The 20,406-nt window shown below is 48.1% G+C and overlaps 1 protein-coding gene across 4 annotated transcripts in view; it reads right to left on the reverse strand.

Moving 5' to 3' along the window:
* EML2 (EMAP like 2) overlaps window positions 1-20,406 on the reverse strand; it is a 511,359-nt gene that overhangs the window by 157,044 nt on the left and 333,909 nt on the right. The window contains exon 1 of one of the 4 annotated variants that reach the window (XM_069644713.1): window positions 17,346-17,683. The exons of the other annotated variants lie outside the window; for them this stretch is intronic. Within the exon in view, the coding sequence (XP_069500814.1) occupies window positions 17,346-17,362 (17 nt within the window). The 5' untranslated portion in view covers window positions 17,363-17,683. Of the gene's footprint in view, window positions 1-17,345; window positions 17,684-20,406 lie in introns of those variants that run through there. 4 annotated transcript variants of the gene reach the window in all.

Genomic DNA, 20,406 nt, shown 5'->3' on the forward strand with positions numbered 1-20,406 from the left:
TATGCTCCTCCGCACCGACAGTGAACACCACTGCAGCCAGACTTTGCCTGCAGGTTGGGAGGTGACATTGCCGCAGAAGAGTGACCCATCTCCGACCCTTGCTACTGGCTGAGATAGAAAATAACAGCACAATCCAACCGGCCAGGGAACGCAATGGTGGACATTGTACAGCGATACCAAAACAAATCTGAAAATGACCATACACACACATACTCAACAAAGCAGCCCAGCCATGGTGTGTGCACTGCACCATCCCCAAGAACATTCACTTGCAGACACAGCCATTAGTGCATTTGCCTCCACTCCTCACATGGTTCGAGAAGCTCTCAACCACTGTCACCGCTGACCCAAAGGTGAGCATGCATCCCACAACTGCCCCCACACTGTGTAGTCTTCCGAATTGCCTGAAAGTAACCACAGATCTGTGGTTATCCAACAGAGGCTCCCGTCACTGAAAAATAACAATTAGGGTGCCACCTCTCCAAGAACCCGGGGCAACCAGAAACCCTGATTGCAGGTCCCTCTATGACATTGGTGACGTCTTTGAAAAAACAAGAAAGCGGATTTGTTGACGCAATAAATAAGGTGCTGGAGCAAGCCGTGCAACCGACGATGCAGAGTTGCAGCTGGTCAATGCTGCCCAAGAGCACGCCAACGCTTGTTGGGAACGAGAACTACGAGGTCGAAGGTGGGCAGGATAGGAATGAACGGGTTCAGTTCCCGGCCGACACTCAATACCACGAAGGTTTCCAGCACACAGTTTCAAAATGCATTTTACACACGCACTCTGCCAACTTGCAAATTCTGATGACGTAATCAAATGCAACCTCTACCATTATTAGTGAGGTATCTTTTCAGACAAAACTGGAGTTTCCGCTCTCATAAAGTAGTGTTCCACAACGATTGGAGATGAAAAAAAAAAAAAAAACCACACACACACACACCAGACTATAAGTGCCAAAGTGAATGGCAGAGAAAGAAAAAGGACTAACTAACCACCATAGTCACAAAATATGATCTTCAACATTTTTTCTTTTCTTACCACCAACAACCTGAAGTCCATTCTCGTGGCCGTCGGCACAATTGGCAGGTGACAAGCCGCCCTACAAGGCGGCGTACAGACGCGCGTTGCTGGTTTCAGGAATGACATGAAATTAAAAGCAAAGAAATACTGCTGCATGATGGTCATATTTTTAAGCAATCTGTTAATTCCAATAAATGATCTAAAAAAGATTTTAAAAGCAAATGGGTCATTATTTCACTAAGGATATAGGTCCCCTAAGCTGAAAAACCCAATACGATTCCTGAGGATGAGCATATTGACCCCGATCCCCCTTCCTGGAGAACGTTTTTGTAGGATCAAAGTGCAGCGAAAACACATTTCTTTAGAATGACACCTCGTTAATGGTGGAGGCACAAAAGTTGCAAGCTACTAGCCAGCCATGAAAAGTCAGTTGCCACCTTAATTCTACACATACACACAGCACACCATTTCTTACACGCCAAGAGTCAAAACTCATTAGCAAATGGCTAGTACAAATGTTCCACCTTGCTGGTGGAATAATTTAATGAATACATTATCAAGCATTCAAATGTTCAGCACAGAGAATGTGTGTGAAAAATCTGCTTTGAAAGTAATGTGCGTTGGACATGGTATAGTTTGGAGAGCCAGTCAGGAATATATGTCTATTATCCCGACATATTTTAATTGCTGCTCATTTCCGGCTTGAGCCGGAAATTACTGGGCATCCATCGCGTAACTGAAATCCTTGAACATGAGCACGTTAGAATTGTCCCGATGATTGTGGGTGGAAAATACATTCTGTAGTGGAGACGGTGCTTTAAGTAACAATTTGAAGGCCACAAGTACAGAAGTGGGCAGAATGCGAGAGCGCAAAATAACATGTGCATCACCGGAGAGGATGCGTGGGGTGTGGAGGCAATGGGTGTGGCTCTACAGCCAAATCTGACCCCTGAAATGCTGCTAGAGTACCCAAGAAGGAGTCGAGGCACAGGCATATGCTCCACTTGCCCGAGGGGAGGGTGATGTCAACTGGAGATTACCTTGGTGCAGAGAGAAGAAAAGGAAAGACGCAGCCTATCAGGTGCAAGCTAATCACTTGCTTCTTTAAACTATTACTTCATTTCGGTGGAGGGGGTACAGAAAAATTAAGTCAAGATTTTGCACTTTTCAGTTGTCCACTTTATAGCCATTTTCTTTATTTTTTAAGGGGGGCGGGGGGAATCTTCTCCCAGGGGTTGGATTCATATCACGTAGAGCAGAAGATAATATGGGATAATTAGGTAACAACAGTGCTTTAAGTGGGGTAAGAAATTGAAGGGGGGCCCTCATTCGAGGGCATGGCTTGCATGATCCAAGACTTGATGGACGTGGCCTAAAGAAGAACATTTTAAAATGCCTACCAGGTTGTATGTGGGCCTGGGTCTCAGTATGAGCATGCCCAGCCCCAAATACAGAAACATCTTTAAGGACCTATATCTATAGACAGGAAAGGAAATCCTACAAGAGAATCCTAATAAGCAAGGCTCAGAAAGAATTGTACCGCTTACAAACTTTAGCCTGACCAAGCTGATGAACCATTTTAAACAAAACCGGCTTCCAATGCGTGGTAAAGAGTCCAAAGTTCCTCAGCCACTACCTCGTAACCATTACACAGGCCTCAGTGGTTATTTCTGCAAAAAAGAGCAGGCCCATGCTTTATCTAACAGAGCTGGCATTAGCATCTTGTATTAGTGCTGGCCTGTGGCTAGTGAAAATCATGGTGGGCAGTGTACAGTGGGCTTTTGGCCTAGAGGAGGTACAATATCAGGCAACTTCTTTGACTTAGGAGTTTAAGTATGTGAACAGTATGGCATACTAGTCAGAGCCACACATACACCACGTTCCAGTGTGCTATTGAATGGACATGGGACACATCAGACAAAAACAGGCATGTGTGCCGTTACATAAAGGAGCACCACATAGATGCCATTAACCAACAGGGTGGCGACTTGTGCAGTGCACAAATCATCACTGCACACATCACTGCATTGATTTGCCATGGACTACTGTCTGCATGGTGACACAATAAAACCCGCTTTCTTAAGGTGCCAAGTGGCATTGAGTTGCCATCTGGTGTGCGCAGTAGGCAGCTGGCTTGTTAAGAAAATGAAAAGAGCTTTGAAGTAGAGTGGATACGTTTAGTCCAGGGATACTTAAGCAAGAGAATGACAGTTAACCTTCCCATGCACGCACCATACGCAACTAAAACGTAAGATACAAAAAAAAAAAAAGGTTTGGTGTGTCAAATAAAAAGACATGAAAATAAAGGACCTAATTTAAAACAGTCTGTGTAACATGTTAATTCTCTTGGAAGAATGTGGAGATTGTCAGCTAACTGACGCATTGTGCTGGCCTTCTGAAAAAAGCCCCATGGTAACGTTTTAACACTGAAACATTAAGCGCACACTGTGCAATAACAATGGCTTGTTAAATGAGCCATCGCTTATAAATTGCCCCCACTTGAAAGGCTGTCAGCACAAAGAGGGACACAGAGTGTGTGTCAGAACATCTCAGAGGCTGCTTTTAGGACATGCATCCCTTTGTTATTAACAAAGACATGCTTAACCATTTCTCCCATGGTGAGCTGTCTTGGTGAGCCACACTTCCTGCACCATCCCCTGAGCTATTAGGCTCTGCTGTCCGGGAATTCGCCAGGGCCAAGAAGCGGCGGCAGTGCTTTTGTTCTGCCCTCTGCGACTCCCGCGAGTGACGGGGCGGATCAAGAAATGCGGGCTACAGCGTTGCGCACACTGCAACTTGTGCGCAATGCTGTAGCTGACAGTTCTGTCACTCAAACGGTCTTTGTTCATGGCAGCGCTGCGGGCTAATGTCCCGTTGCGGCTACGGCGGGATAATGTCCTGCCGGGGCATGGTGGCACTGGGGGGCCCCCGGCAGGACCACAGCTCAGAAACACTTTTTGGAGACTGCCGGGGCCAGCCCTGGCTGGCCTTGGCCCACTTAAAGCACAGCATGACAAAGTAAATATACAGGAAAAATACACTGCAGAATGACCAGCAGAGAAAGCAGCTTGGATAGCTGACCCACCCCACACTGCAGGTTGACCAGCAGAGAATCAAGCAAGCAGCTTGGATGGCTGACCCACCCCACACTGCAGGTTGGCCAGCAGAGAATCAAGCAAGCAGCTTGGATGGCTGACCCACCCCACGCTGCAGGTTGGCGAGCAGAGAATCAAGCAAGCAGCTTGGATGGCTGACCCACCCCACACTGCAGGTTGACCAGCAGAGAATCAAGCAAGCAGCTTGGATGGCTGACCCACCCCACACTGCAGGTTGGCCAGCAGAGAATCAAGCAAGCAGCTTGGATGGCTGACCCACCCCACACTGCAGGTTGGCGAGCAGAGAATCAAGCAAGCAGCTTGGATGGCTGACCCACCCCACACTGCAGGTTGGCGAGCAGAGAATCAAGCAAGCAGCTTGGATGGCTGACCCACCCCACACTGCAGGTTGGCCAGCAGAGAATCAAGCAAGCAGCTTGGATGGCTGACCCACCCCACACTGCAGGTTGACCAGCAGAGAATCAAGCAAGCAGCTTGGATGGCTGACCCACCCCACACTGCAGGTTGACGAGCAGAGAATCAAGCAAGCAGCTTGGATGGCGCTGAAACACCCCACACATCACAGAAGAATCCTCAATGGCACATCAGCAATCCTCAGAAATGGATTCCAATAGGGTCCCCATATAAAAAGGCATGATGGGGATGGGCCGGGTATTCCTGCTATGGGCGTTGAGTGAAGCGATGCTGGAAGTTGCAGAACCACATATTTGTTAGGCGCCTATAAAACAGAATGTAATTTCAAGGCGCCAAACGGCAAAGTGGAGAGGGAACAATGGGAGCAAATAACAGTGGCCAAACAATGAATATAAAATCATGGTCCAATTAGGCCTTGTTTCATTCGGACGTGCAAACTGCGGGAGACGGGGAAGGGAGGGAGCAAGGTATGGTCAAGTGCTGGTGAGAGCCTGGGAGGGAAGTACCATGGAAAGCCAAGGGAGGGGGCTACTGGCTAAGTGCTAGTGACGGAGGAGACCCAGGGGTAGGATGCGCCGTCACCAGGCAGGTGGCCCGCAAGGTCAGTGCTGAGGGGGGGAGGGGGTGCTGGTGTCGACTGGAAAGAGGGCCTGGTATCTTGGGAGATTCACGAGGACCAGGTTGTCAGTCTCAGTGGCAGTGGGGTGGTTAGCAGGGAAGGGAAAGTTTTGAGAGGTTTCTGGAACTTAAGGAGGTCCGACTCAAGTCGGAGAGGGGCAGGGGAGCTGTTCCAAAGAGAGGCACCGGCCAAAGAGAGCGACCTGCCCCCCCCCACTGTCTGCTGGGAGAAGCGTTTCACGAGCAGAGAGTTGGAGTTAGAGTAGCGGAAGTCTCTAGCATGGAAGTATTTCGGGAGAGAAAGTTGTAGATAGCATGGTCCCAGCCTCCAGCCTCCAGAAAGTCTTGTGGATAATGCAGAGGGTCTTAAATTTGATTCTCGCAGCCAAAGCGAGCCAGTGGAGGGATTTTAGGGCTGGAGAGATACAGTCCCTGGGCTGAAGGCCAAGTCTTGCAGTCCTATTCTGGATTAGCTGAATGGCGCGTAGGGAGGAAAAGGGGGAGATTGAGGAAGAGGCTGTTGCAGTAGTCCAGCCTACAGAGGACTAGAGCTCTGGAGACATTGAGCTTCTGAGGAAATGGAGAATGCCTCCAAGGAGGTGAAGTTGGAAGTGGGCCTTCTTGGCAAGGTCCAAGAAACGAGTGGTTGTTATGAAGAATTCTCATTTCAGTTCTAAATTCTTCCCACCTTAGAGACCCTCAGCCCTTTTTTTTGGACTTCCAGACTTTAACCCTATGTGTTTGCTTTGTTTTTGGAGTCTAAAACTCTGTAGGCAACTACTTTTTGTATGGTGACACAGCACATTCAGTGCAGTGTCACAGAGAAGTCCTTTGGCTTTCTCATACGGTTTAAATACCTTCTCTTGGGTGTACTACTGTTCCCAAGAATAGTAAAGTGAAATTAGCTTTACTTATCCGTTTTTCCTATGTAGGTCCAGTACACCCCATCATATGTGGAAGTGCCGGGGTGGTTACTTAGTAGCCCCTTTTCCTACTTGCTCATGTAAAAAAAAAGGTATGCTACCCTCATGACTTTAAAGGGCTGGTGACAGTGGTTTAATTTTCCTACCATTTTGTGTTTCTATCAAAAGGATGAACCCTCAGCTGCAGTAGTGCACCCGTGGGTGCCCATTTTGTCAAAACGGCCAGTCTTCTTTTTTCGCCATTTCTTGCTTGTGAGGTCTCTCTTGGGTTTTACTCTGCGCACCAAACCAGGTTTGACCCTTTTGTTCATTTTGCCTTTTTAGCGGGCTTCTGTGCTGAAACCTGCCTCTGGCTCCAGTGTGTCTGGCAGGGCAGGTAGCAAAGGAAGTGCCCAAAACTCCCTGTCCTTATTCTCCTTGGTTACCTGAATGCACCCAGTGCTGATTGGCTAGCTGTCCTTGCAGGACATCCACCCTGCTATGTGAGTGACAGCTAGGCTATGTATGAATGGGAGAAACCTGCATAAAAGACAAGGTTTCTTGGACTGAAGGCAAAGTCGACCACTGGACGAAACATCAGATGAAGGACTCCTGGACCGTTGAACTGCCTGGTGAAGCCCTGCTGCAGTGCTGAAGCTCCAACCTCGAAGACTAGAGAAGCCCTGGAATGGATGACTTCTTCCCTTGGGTTGGTAGGACCAACTAACCCCAAAATAAACTTTGCTGGAGGACCTTCCCCAACTGGCTGTACGTCTTTGCTGCTGCTGGAACTGACTGCCACAGGTTGAGAAATTTGTAGTTGAGTGCATCATCTTTAAGCCGGACCAGAGCTCCAGGAAGATCCAGAGGACCCTCCCGAAGCACGACGTCCCAAGCCAGAGTCACCACACCAGAGTGCTGGACTCCAGAAGCAAGTGAAGCCCATCAAGTGTCCAACAACCGTGGCGGTGCTATTTGCCGGTAGCTGAAACCGCGAAGTGCTGCTGTTCTGAAAAAAGCCCGTAGCCGCCGATGACCTGTGAACTGCAGTGCAGGAGTTCTCCAGAAGTCCTCCATCTTGTCCCCACGATTGAGACCCAGGATCTGCAAGACTGCAACCAGCACAGATGCCAGCTGCATCTTCTTCAAACCTAATGTACTGTGCTGACTAAAGGGTACTTGCCTCTTGTCTGTAGCTTGCATCGCCTCACTTGAGACTTGCAATAGCAGCTTTCTCCAGAGTTGATTTCAGCTCTGACACTCACACACCTAACAGCTTGTGACCCAAATGTGATTCCTTCCAAACTCTCCAACTCTGTGAAAGACTTGTGCCATCTAAAGACATGCCTCAGCTCCATAGACATTGTTTGAATTGACTTTGGCTGCCCTGCAGACTCTTCTGGCCCATTGACTGATTCCAACTGTCCCCCATAGGTGGTGCATAAGTTTACCTTGTATTGCTCGGAAAGATCTAATCTACACTTCATTGGGAGACTGAAAAGTGCTCCATGCTCTGAGAACCCTTTAACCTTTTTCCTCCCCTAACCTTTTCTTTGTTCACAACCTCAGAATGTATTAAGTACCAAAAAGTGATCTATAATTGCCAATACTGCCTAGTAATTGATGTCACCCAAGGTGTAGGAAATGTATTGACAGCACCTCTAACGAGTATCTACTTGCTTATTCTAAATTTGAGAAAGTGGTATGAAGTGTATTTTGATTGTTGCATATTGCCCTTTTTAAAGAAGGCTTATTTAAAACTGTTATTTGGATACTTGTATGTGTGGATTTCGATGCTACAGCTCTACAGCTCACATTTACCCCTCCTTGAGATAAGTCTGGCTGCTCAGTCACTCCACCAGCTTGTGCAGCACAGACCTATACCAATAGGTGGGTTACTGCATACAATCTTGCTTAACAGTGGTGAAGGAGAGAGTAGAGTCAAGATGACCCCAAGGTTTTTGGCCTCACAGGATGGTATGGGGAAGAGGGTCCAAAGGAGGGTGGCCAGAACGTAGGAGGGGAAAACTGGAGCAGCTGTCCCAGAGAGAAGGATCTGTCTTACTGGCATTAAGGCAGAGATCATTAGCCGCACACAATGCCTGGATGGCGGTCAGACAATCAGGGATGAGAGGGGAGGAGGTAGTAGAGGGGAGTTAGAAGGAAAGCTGTGTATTATCAGCATAACACTGGAAATGAGGAGATAGGTGAGCAAGAGGGGTGAGATAGATATTGAAGAGCCACTGCGATAGGATAGAGCGCTGGTGGATGCTGCAGGTATAGAGTGAGGTGGTGGAGGAGAAAGTGTACAGTTGCAGCTGGGAAGGGTGGTTAGTGAGGAAAGAGGTCAGCCAATCCAGTGCCCGGTCCGTGATACCGAGGGTATCACGCAGCCGAAGATAAAATGGTTGACCGTGTCAAAGGCAGACAAGAGATCTAGGAGAATGTGGACGGCAGGAGAGTAGAGTCCAGGGTTACGAGGATGTCTTCACGGGTGTACAAGAGAGCAGTTTCTGTGCCTCTGGGTGCCCAGAATCCAGATTTATGGTCATGGAGGCAGTCAACAAGTTCAGTGTGAAGGGTCTTCTACCCAAGAAGGGGGTGGTGGAGATAGGGTGATAGAAGCCGGGCAGGATGGGTCAGCAGACAGCATTTTTAGAAAGGGGTGCATAAGGGAGTGCTTGAGGGTTAGGGGGAAAGAGCCAGTGGCAAAGGAGTGGTTACAGAAGTCAGCGAGATGGTTCTAGAAGAGCAGGAGAGCACCTGTTTGGATGAGACCTTCATAGGGCGGACAAATTTAGGTGCTACGAGTAGAAGGGAGGAGAATGTGGGGGTGGATGGAAGGGAGGCAGGGGGACAGGAGCGGGAGTGGAGATGGCGGAGGTGGATCGCGAGGACAGGATGTCCTGAGTATTAGATGTGAAATGGGAGGCCAACCCAGTCCAGAGAGGCTGGGAAAGGAGGATAGAGGTGGAGACTGCGGTTGGATTGGCAAGTTCCTTGCAGATTTTGAAAATGTCAGCCATGTTGCTAGTGGCTCCAGGGATGATGGCCCTCTTTTTGAAGCGGATAGAGAAACAATATTGCCTTTGGAGCAGACAACAGGCCAGTTTGTCATAGGATGAGCCCGAAGTCTACCACTTCTGTTCAGCAACTCAGCACTTACGTTTCAGAGAGGCTACATCGGAGTCATACCATCCGTTACACTTGAGGCATGCTTCAGGCAGATCCTCATGGGAGGGGCAAGGATGTCATGGGTGTTAGAGATCGAGAGGTGAAGGTTACCGAGGACAGAGTCAGAGGGAGAGTCAGAAGCAGGGTTTGGAGGGAGGGTGAAACTGGAGGCAAAAGCAGTGACTGACACTCTCTTCATCAGTCGAAAGATGGCGAAGGAGGCTTGCAGGCAGTGCGGGAGGCAGCTCAGACAGTGGGCCGAGGGGCCCCAAGTGGGAGGAGAGGAGAGAGTGGTCAGACCAGGAGAGGGAAGTGGTGATCGGGTTGTCTCCGGAGATGAAGGCATCCAAAGTGTGTCCGGCAGAGTGGTTTGGGCCGGAAGGCAGAAGGGAGTCAGAGGTCACAGAATCATGAAGTGGCCATTTCAGGAGAGTCGAGGTGGATGCTGAAGTCACTGAGGAGGAGGAATTTGGAGTAGAGTTCAAGAGGGTCAGGGGGTCTGTAGATGGTAGCGAGGGTGAGTGAGACCCCAAGCATAAAGACAAGGCATGTAAAAGAAGTGTAGGACAAGGTAGGTATGATAGAAGCAGGGACCCACTCAGGGCCAGTCCACCTCCGGGCTGGTTGAGCCTGGGTTTGGAGAGGAGTTTGTAGCCCTCGGGAAGGAGAGTGTCAAGAGCAGTGACAGAGCTGGTGTTGAACCACATCTCGGTAAGGGCGCGGACATCAAGGTAAAAGTCTTCAAGAAGGAGAAAGATGCAGAGGAGTGTTTCACAGCAGAATGAGCATTCAGAGTAGCTAAACGAACCCAATTACCACCTTTGAAGGTTTTCTGATGAGAGGTACAGGGGTGTGGTACTCCCATTGGGTGTGTGGAGAGGACAGATGAGGAGGAAAGAAGGGTTGCAGCAGATGGGAGGAAGTTAATGAGAGCGGGCAAGCGCTGGTCAAGAAGCAGAAGAGTTGGTGGAGAGCCTTGAGCCATGATCGTGCCTTTGTGATAGACATTAATGATGCACCTAGAGGATGAGAAGTATGCCTAGAGTTCTTCCCATCTAGTGCCACCATTAATGGGTTAAGAGGAGAAAGGGGAAAGAGTAGACGCCACAGGTCCGAGGAGGAGACAGTAAGGAGGAGGTCAATAATAGTTTGCCTCGAAGTAGTGTGGACGTAGGTGTCACCAATAGGTAAGTTTAGATTAGAGGTCAGGAGAGATTTTGTACGTTTTTTACTTCCTACTTCCAGAGTTCGCAGCAGAGGTAGGATAGGTGTTGGAATAGCAGTTAGAATCGATAGGGGAGATGGAACGCCATGTGAGTGGAGGGGAAAAGAGAGGAGGAAGGGGAAGAGAGCCATGCGAGTGGTGGGCAGAGGGAAACATGAGGGGGAGAGAGCCATGTGAGTGGAGGGGAGAGGGAGAGAGCCAGACAGGGGAGCTGCACAGTGCACGAACAACTCACCAGGTGACCGAGCAGCCAAGTGGGCATGGGTGAAGGAAGTGCTTTCTGCAAGATATGCACACAGTAGCAGAGGGTTTTAGATACCCAGCCTGGGTGTGCGCTAGAATGTTGCAGAGGGACAGTCAAAGCACAATTCTAAAGGCCCATTTAAATGCGATCTTACAGCAGGGCACTAAAATGCAGCAGAGACCAATCTATACTGGTGGTACTCATTGCACAGGCTGCGGTGAAGGAGGGCAACTTCACTTTCTTGTACAGGAGTATTGCAGCTTAGCTAGGAAAAGGTGGCAAAAGGTAAATGCAGAGGCACTTAAAATGGAGAAAAAGTGGCAGTGTAGCACGGAAGAAAAGTTAGACAGGTGCAGTGCATATCAAGAAGGTGCATTAGACAGGTGCATTGCATATTAGAAATTTTAATCAGCCCCCTGGTCATGAAGGCCTTCCTGCAACTACAAAAAGGGTGCTGCAAATGACCAAAGATGCCAGCTCACCAGGACCCATGCAACAACATGGAGCTACAGAACAGCAATGTAAACTAGGTATGCCCTTGCACTTTACCCCTAGATTTGTGTTCCCCGATTGGCTGGAGTGGGTCTCCTCAGGCCTGGGACCCTGCTCTGTTATCAGTGCTTAGCGTACCTTCTCACAGCAACGAGAATGACTGTGTCCCCATTGTTGCTACTGATATATCCACCAAGACAGAGAGTACCTGCAGGTTTCAACGTTGTTAGACAGCAAATGTATCGGTTCTTGTCTTCTTCGCTTGGAAAGCTCCTCTTCCCACCGCGTGTAAACAGATATTGTTCGGCTCGGGTGCACCATGTGCGTGAGGAGCGCAAAACTTAGCTTCATGGTCCGAAATTAGTAGGGATTTATTCTGTAATTTCACAGGTGGCTCCCTGTCCTTGGAGCTCGACTCTGACCTTGGCTGCGAGCACCAGTTCTGAGCAGTGTGCTCGGTTTTCCTTTGTGCCTCATTACGAGGCCTGTGGCTTCATGCAACTCTACCATAGTTATGCATTGATTTCTATATTCTACTATTTTCCTCATGGGTTAGTGGTACTTGGCTTTTCCAGGTTCCTTATACAGCCCTGTAGTTCCATATGGTCAGTTGCAATAAGCGGCTGCAAACTTGCTCTGCATCTCCTTCTTTCCTGCGTAATTGCTAATGAAAGAAAATAAGAAAGACTTCTGACTGTATGCATATGTATGTGTCCTCCATCTAGAAGACTGTGTAAGCATGTTCTTTGTGTGTGCACATGTGTGTACATGCAACTCCATGCAGGGATACAGGTTTGCTTCATGGCTAATGTTACCATGTTGTGGTGTCTCTAATGACGTCAGAATAGCTGGATATTTATCAGTCAACCAGGTCCAGTGTTGAGGCACCTGTATCCGCGAAGACGTTGGCTGGATAGGGTTTGAACGGTTGTCTAAGAGAATAACTGCTCACATATTTAGAATTTACTGGCCCTCCTGGGGGATAGCCAGTGACTGGCCTTTCTCATGTCTTAGTCTTCAGGCTGTCATGCGTACAAGGGGTCATGAGGGGCATTCCAGGGACCCTCTATTCAGCAATGTGGGACCAGTGGAGGAGCATGAATTCAGTGGGCTGAAGAAATTTAAAGGATTAAGCTGGAGAGGGTGCTCAGGCACGGAGAATGTACTACATAGGATGCGGAAGGGGGTCAGTCAGGTTCATGTTGGCAAGAGTGCTGAACACACACGCCAAATCATTACTGTATGCGAGCAGCAGGAGAAGCACTGAGAGGCCGGGTCTTTCAAAGAGCAAAACAACTCAATGGTAAGGAGACCGGAGAAACGCCTGGCATCCCCACGGTTAGCAAACAAACATTCAATCAAATCAGAAATTGGGGAAGTGCTGGACTTCACCCTTGCCAATGAAAGTACCAAATCAAGCACTCTGGCAACATTTCAATACGGAGTGCTCAAAAAAAGAGGCAATTGATGACATTTTAATGCCATTTTGGGGGTCTAAAAATGGTCAAATCTCTTACTTGACTGGCATATATAAAGTGCACAAGATTTATGCCAAAGCAACATAGAATTGGGGCCTCTAAATAGCCAAACCACGTGCTACAGAGGTCCAATACTCACTGTGCCTTTAAAAAGGTAAATACTGTTCCACCCACCTCAAGGCCTCCAAGAAACCCGGCAGCAATGAGGAAGGTGTTCCACTTACCAAGGAAGTGCTAGTGGACCATTTTCTTGCCTCATGTACCCCAAAGTTCCTGGACCATTGCTGCTGGAAGAATCCTGGAGGGAGTACCTTGTAAACCTAACTTTGGCTAACTGGGATGGAAAGCGGCATCCAAACATGCCAAGTTGCCCCAAAATCTGCCTGACTGCGACTTGAAAAATGTGCCGCTATACCTACACAGGTAGCCAAGTGAAGAGATGTGGGTGAGAAGGCAGGTTGTGGAGCCCCATTACTGGGCATTGGAGAGCTACATTGACTCGTACCAAAGCCCTGAGCAGTCTCTTCAGGTCAATGCTTTCCAAGGTAGTGAGGTACAGTGCAAAGCAGGTCTTGCCTACCAGTCGACTGGTAGGCAAAGATTAAATGTAGGGCATCTTTCCAGCCCGGCTCCGTGGGTTCCACCTCTCCATCAAGTACAGACCGGTTGGGTCCGAGGAAACTAGTAGCAGAAATGGAAAATAACATACTTTGTTCCTCACACAAAAACAATGTTCTGTCAAAATCTATTAGTGCAATATTTGTGGTGCAGATCTGCCTCCTGGTTGGTTTTCCTGCAGGAGTGATCTCAGAAATCAGGAACAATGTCTCACGAGTGGAAACGCGCTACAATGGGGGGGAAGGTGCAGAGTTATTCTTCACCTAGCATGAGCTATCACTCCGATACCAACAGTCTAACTCAGATGCTAAAGCGCATCAACTGCTTTGCCCAGAATCCTGCCTTAATGCGGGTATCTGGGGCGCGTGGTTTACATCCCAAAAAGTGTCCAGTTAGTTTCAACTTCTCTACACCTGGAGCCCAAGTATCGACCTCAAGCCACTGGAGCTTGTGGGAAAGGCACTAGAGTAATGAAATCCCATTCTTCCCCCAGATCTTAACTTTGGGTGAGGCTGGGGGAGTTGGAGACTTTGCACGTGAACTCGCTGGAAGTTGCTCAGGGCCAGCACAAGTGGTGGTATTAAGGGGGGGTGGGAAATCATTTACTGTTGGGGAAATCCATCTTCCTGCTGGTCTTGGCAAAGCCAAAAGTATGTTTATATCTTTGCATCCTCAATGAAGCAAGTGGCTTTAAGCAAAGCCAAGCAAAACAGTATTACCAGATGATTAACGTCTATAATGTGACTTAAGCTATCTTTCGGCCTGTCAGACCTTCATGTCTAGATGAGGTTTGCTTTGTGACTTCATACCATGGATGCAATCAGCCATGCTCTTGTCGTGCAACGACGACTGTACGTCTGCAGCAGAAAGGAGCTGCTGTGGTAGGGGAAGAGGTGGAGATGGACTGCCCCAATAGACTGGACACCACGATGTTGCAGTGCTAGACACTCACCTGGACTCACTGCAGATTGAGTGCTTGGGCGTGCGTGGTCCATCCGTCCCGACATTGTGCAAGTTGTCAAGCATGGGGTTAGCACCAGAGGCTTTGATCCCCTGCAACTTCCACCCGGAAACATTAAGCAACGATGCAGACGAAGGTACACCTGGGGGCAATTCTAAAAATAAGCATGGCATAAACGCACACCTTTCTAGTCCACTTTCAGGAGTAGTTAAACAGTGGTTAAAGGCAATTTTGGGTGCAGAGGAGGCAACCCAACCTTGACACGAGGTTGGATATCAAGAGGCAACTGAAAGGTGTCCAGGAGTATCGGACACTCCCGTCCCCTTCACACCTTAAGGTTGAAAGAATCAGCCAAAATTAAGTAGATATTATAAATGATATGTCGCCTACAGACTCAATAGTAGGATAACAGTAGTTGTATGTGGTAACAATATTACAATGAGATATCTATTCAATGTTCTAATTTATCTTTATATTCAAGCTAGTCAGCACAACGTGTTTCGGGATGCCAGATCCCTTCATTAATCTACAATGCAATAGACATTTTGCAAGTTCCAACCTTTGCGTGAGGGCCACTTAGGAGGGTGAACTGTGGTCCTTGGATCCATTTCGCCTCAGCTCCTGAAATGAAGACGAGCGGGGATGCACGCCTATCATTCTCGCCAGAGATGTTATGTGCCTGAAAACCACTGCTGGCCACACATGTGGAGGAGCGTGGTCTAGAGTATGAACTGTTGCGGGAGCGCAGGGTAGATTTTTCTAAAAAAAAAAAACTCCTCTACTGCCCAAGCAAAGGGCAGAGTACTACTTGCTTTACACAGATCTGAAAGTTGACCCATTTGCTGGGCTTACTCTGGGGAACACCACCCACCAAACTGTATGTTTTGGCAAACATATGGAGAACTGAAACAGTTTAGTGGAGTGTGGTTTGACGACTTGAACCAGGCATGGGTCTTGATCCAAATGTAAAGCCTGAACTAGCCCCCCTGCACCAGTTTGTGTTTTAAGATGTAACCTTATGTTTGTGACCCTCTGCGTGGTCTTGAATCTTGTGTACTAAACCACTGCACTTACAACTCACGAATACTGCTTTGTAGCAAATGTTTACAACTGAACTCAACAATGCACACATTATGTACTCACTGATTATGACTTTATTCTCACAACTACTGTACAAGCGCTGTGATACCTCTGGGTGCTATACAAATGAAAAAAAAAAAAACAGATTACTAGATTTAGCCTTGACAAGGGCAGTTCTGCACGGTGTCAGATAATAAATAATAATAATTTGGCACTTATATAGCGCTACGACCCTCGGGTATCTGAGCGCTGCTTATTATTACCCACGGTGTGTGGTGCTCATGCAGGAATGTCAAAGCGAGCGCTCTACTCGCTGTGCCACTTGACCGGCTAATGGTCACCAGGACTGTCAGCATGGGCATAATCAGTGACAGATTACCCATTAGACCAGGTAGGCACCGGCCTATGGCCCCCACGCCTTTTAGTGACCCTGTGACAAGAGAGCAAAATAAAGCAGTGCAGAAAATTAAATATGTATTAGGAGATAATTTGCGAGGGGATGGGCTGACAGAGGAGTTGCTGGGGGAGGGGGGGGAGGGGGCTATAGCCCCGGGTCTTATGGTTGTAGGCCCAGTTAGAAGCTCAGGGGCTAGAACCCAAAGGCTACAGCTAGCCCGAGTCCTGCCAGTCCCGACATTAGCTTAGCCACTGATCTTTTCCAGACCGAACAACACCCATAGGCTGACATTTATCTGCCTAAGAGCCTCCACGGGGTTTAATCCAGCACTGGGTATAATGGAGATATCTGGGCGTTTAAGGAATACCCTCACCCTGAAATTAGCGAATAAGATCCTGCCTCCACAGAAGCGAATGAGCGCACCTTAGGCTAATCAAAGGGCAGCACTCTTGCCCTCCCAAAAATGTTACTGCATACCACAGTACCCCGTTGCTGGCAGACTATGTGTGTGGGAGAAATGGAGGCAACAATGAGAAGGTGAGTCTGGCAGAGGACCCCAGCGCCAGAGTCTCAGGGCCAAGCCCCTAATGGAGGCTGCACCGCAGCCCTGGGGTCACGGATCTGACGGACAGGTGCTGGCGGGGGCCGCAGGGAACGGCTCATCTCCATCAGGCGAACAGCTGATGCTAGCAATGCGCGTGCATGCGAGGGAGCAAAAACCGCAGAGAATCCATAAGCAAATGAATGAGGGGGAGGGGGACACGGAAACGCCTGACAGGAAAAAAAACAGCACCGGCCGCTCTGGGGAAACACTAGCAACAGCCATGGAAGTTGTAACCGACACAGAACCCTATGGACCCCGGTACAGAAAGTGCACGGAAAGGAGCACCCTGGGAAGGAGGGGCGGACGTTGGGGCTCCGAGGCACGCACCGTAAGAAAGGAGCCGTGTGCAAGCGGTTAGGAGGGGAAGCGAGAGGTGAATAGAGTGGTCCCAAAGCAGAACCTGGTTGTGGCGCTTATTTAGGACTAAGAAATCCGCATTTTAACAGTTAGAATATCTAAGATTTTGTAAAGAGGGTTTTTTTTTTTTAAAGTTTCCTACTTCTGCAAATTCCCTTTTGATTATGGCTGAGAGGTGGAGCTGTAATAATGGAAGCGGACACACCGGGCAGGACGATCACGTCATCAAAACACCTATGCATAAATAGGGGAGCAATAAAAGGCAAAAAAGGGAAATGAGGCGAGAATAAGAAAGACAAATTTGGCGAGGAGAGGGAGGGCAGAGTGGCGAGAGAAGAGGCAAACGGACAGTGGGGACTGGGGACAGACATCATAGCAGTATGTAGGGGCAGATGAGAAGGGGGGGGGGGGTGAGACTAGAGAGCGACGGGGGTAGTGTAGGAGGGGAGGGTGGGAAGGGGAGCGCAGTGTGGTGGGATATTGAAAACATCCCAAAAGGAGGGCTCAACCCACAAGGGAAAATGGCTGCGAGCAAAGCTTGAAGTTTGCAAACATTGCAGGGGGCGACTGTGGGCAGCCGCCATCAAGCACGGTGCCCAGGGCTCGAGCCGTGGCTGCCAGCCCAGCAGGGGTGGCCTTACCTGTCTGCCTTCTTCATGTTTACCAGGTGGGATTAGCAGTTCTTTTCCGGAGTGTTCCCGTCCTGACTGCGTGATAAGCCTCTCTCGCTGACAGGGTCCCGGTTGCGTGTGGTGATTGTAGCCTCGCTGGCTGTGTGCTGGTCGCAGCAGAGTGATAAGCCACCCGCCGGCGGGTCCTGGCTGTGGGTGGGTCAGCGCAGAGTGATAAGCGCTCCTCTCTGGCGGGGTCCCGGCTGTGAGTGCTTAGTGAGGGAGGGAGGAAGGGTTGGCTGGGTTGTTTGAGCTGCCGTTAGCAGCCGCCCAATCGCAACCCGTTTCCTGGAAGCAGGTCCCGCCACGCCCTCTCTCTCTCTCATCTACTTTTTAATGGACATGAAAATGCATCTGGCAAATGGAAGGGAAACAAACGAGCCCATCAGAAGGGGGGTAGGGCAGAGAACGGTGGCACGGAGAGACACACGGACACACTGGGGCGGACTGGGGTGTACAATTGTCTCGGCCACAAATGAAAAAGCGTCGCAAATAGGAAATCATTACTTCCATGATAGATTGTTTCAAGGGGTTGTTTTTTTGGTAAAATGTCTTTAAAATAGTGAATTTTAAAGAATATGCATTCAATAACACTGGTCAACAAGACCAGCTGCACAGTGAAGTAACTCATCAAAGTGGGCCACTTTGGCCAAAGAACGATCCAGCTTTGTGCAAAACAAGTGGCCTACACTAGCCTCTTGAGCCACCACTTCGGGTATTGCCCTATAGGCCAGCGTGAGCCTGCCAAACCTGTGCAGCATGCACAGTACATGTGTGCGACATGCAAACGCAGGCAGAAGGGTGTGATCCCTGGGATAAATACCTATTTACTTACACTCCCTCTACAACAAATCTTACATGTAACCATCACCAAGTGGCCAGTCTTAAATCCTTAAAATAGTCGTTCACACCTTGCCCGATGCCGAATGCCACACCTTATAGTAGGGGTTTACATAAGGTTACAGTCAGGGGTGGGTGGCCTTTCGGGGAACCCTGGAGATTTACCGGCAGGCCTCTGCACCCTGGGCATCTTTTGTGTGATGACCTATTTTATTCCCACATGTTCTCATATGAAAAGGGTTGTGCTTGCTGAAAATCTGTCATATGGGGCCTCTTTCAACATTATTTCCAGGCCCTCTTTTTGTTCCCACTCCACCCCGGTTACATTACACTTTCCTTTCAGAAATAGCGACACTTATCTCTCTGTACATTTTGAAAACCTGTGACAAACCAACAAATATTGCATTGCAAAAGTCTGCCAGCCTCACGTAGGAAGTGCGGTGGTCTTGTTATTTTTCCACAATTGCCTATAAGTTTAGTAACATTTTTTCAGAAGCATATGGTCCCAAAACATAAAGACATATAACCTGTATTCACTAAACAGGTTAATTCAGTGTAGTTGAAATTGATCTGAGCTGAGACGCACTGACTGACTTCCCTCAAGAAATTGGAAGAAGATTGGAAGATGGTGGGAAGTCATCCCCAGAAGACAAGAAATATTGTTGGACCCGTCTCTTTTTTCATAGTCTCCGGTTCTTGGTATCCATGTCACAAAGTGTCAACTCGAACTTCAAGAGTGGCACTTGTTGCCCTATTGGGGGGCAGAAGGGTATTTACTGATTTATGGCCCCCGGAAATATTTAAAGAAAATTCTAATTCAAATATTTTCTATATGGATCCTATGGTACTGGTATTGTTAGAGCTTGTGCTATTAGTAGAATCAGGGATAAACCAAAGTTCCGCTCAGCTTTCTGAAAAGAAAGTGTCTGGACAAATATGATAGACTAATTTAAAGAGGTTGGACAACTATTTGCGGTGGACGGAGGGTATCTGAATAGAAAGGATTTGCAAGAAATGGTGACCAGCTTCTGTTATTTCCAATTAAGTGATTTTTAGTCAATTTGATCAGGTAATGCGAAAAGAGGAAGCTGGTTTAGTGCTGGCCATATTTAAGGATATGATTCATACCAGAAATATATCACATCACAGATATATATGTATATGTGTAGCAAAATCATTCGGAGGGGGCATATACTTTTTTTGCAAAGTTTGATGAGGCTTCGTGAAACGGGGTCAAAGTTATAAGCCGCCGAAAAAGTGCTCTTTCTATGAGTTGAGCAATTTAACCATATCTACAGGGCTGCTGCCACAGGCCCTGTAATGCATATCTATTTTTATCCCCTTTTAGATGTCACACATATGCTTCAGAAGATATACCAGCGAAGTGGCAAGAGGAAGGGTTAGGTGGTACCACTGAAGACTGGGCATGTAGTTAGCAGCAAAAATGTCAAACACCAGAGAAGTAACATGAAGAAGCGTTATAAGGAACCACTGAATATTAGGAGTTAACCTGGGAGCGTATACCAAGGGAAGTGACATGAAGAAGGGTTACATGTTACAAGGTACCACCGAATATTGGGGGCATACCTGGAAGCTTATGTACGTGAAGTGGCATGGAGAAGGGTTACTTGGTACCACTGAATATTGGGAGTATACCTGGAAGCCTATACCCGGGAAGTGGCATGAAGAAGAGTTAGATGATACCATGTAAGATTGGGAGGACCTGGAGACTTGTAACTAAACATTCACATGCAAGGGAAAGGCACAAAGAAGGGTTAGAGGGTTCAATGGAAGATTGGCAGTATATCTGCAAGCTTATACCCAGGAAGTGGCATGAAGAAGGGTTACAAGGTACCACTGAATATTGGGACTAAACCTTGAAGCTTATAGCCAGGAAGATTGGGAGAACCTGGAGGCTTGCAACTAAAAATTCATATACCAGGAAAGTGGCACGAAGAAGGGTTAGATGCTACCCCTGAAGATTTGGAGTATACCTGGAGGCTTGCGACAAGAGTTCATATGCCAGGGAAAAGGAACAAGAAGGGTTAGATGGTAAACCTGAAGATTGAGAATATACCTGTATGCTTGCAACTAAAAGTTAGTGAACTCAGGCAGTGTCACAAAGAAGGGTTAGATGGTACCATTAAAGATTTGGATGTATTCCTGGAAACTGGTGGCTAAAGGTTCGCAA

Source organism: Ambystoma mexicanum, chromosome 2p (assembly GCF_040938575.1).
Source record: "Ambystoma mexicanum isolate Mex_15411 chromosome 2p, UKY_AmexF1_1, whole genome shotgun sequence".
Taxonomy (NCBI): Eukaryota; Metazoa; Chordata; class Amphibia; order Caudata; family Ambystomatidae; genus Ambystoma; species Ambystoma mexicanum.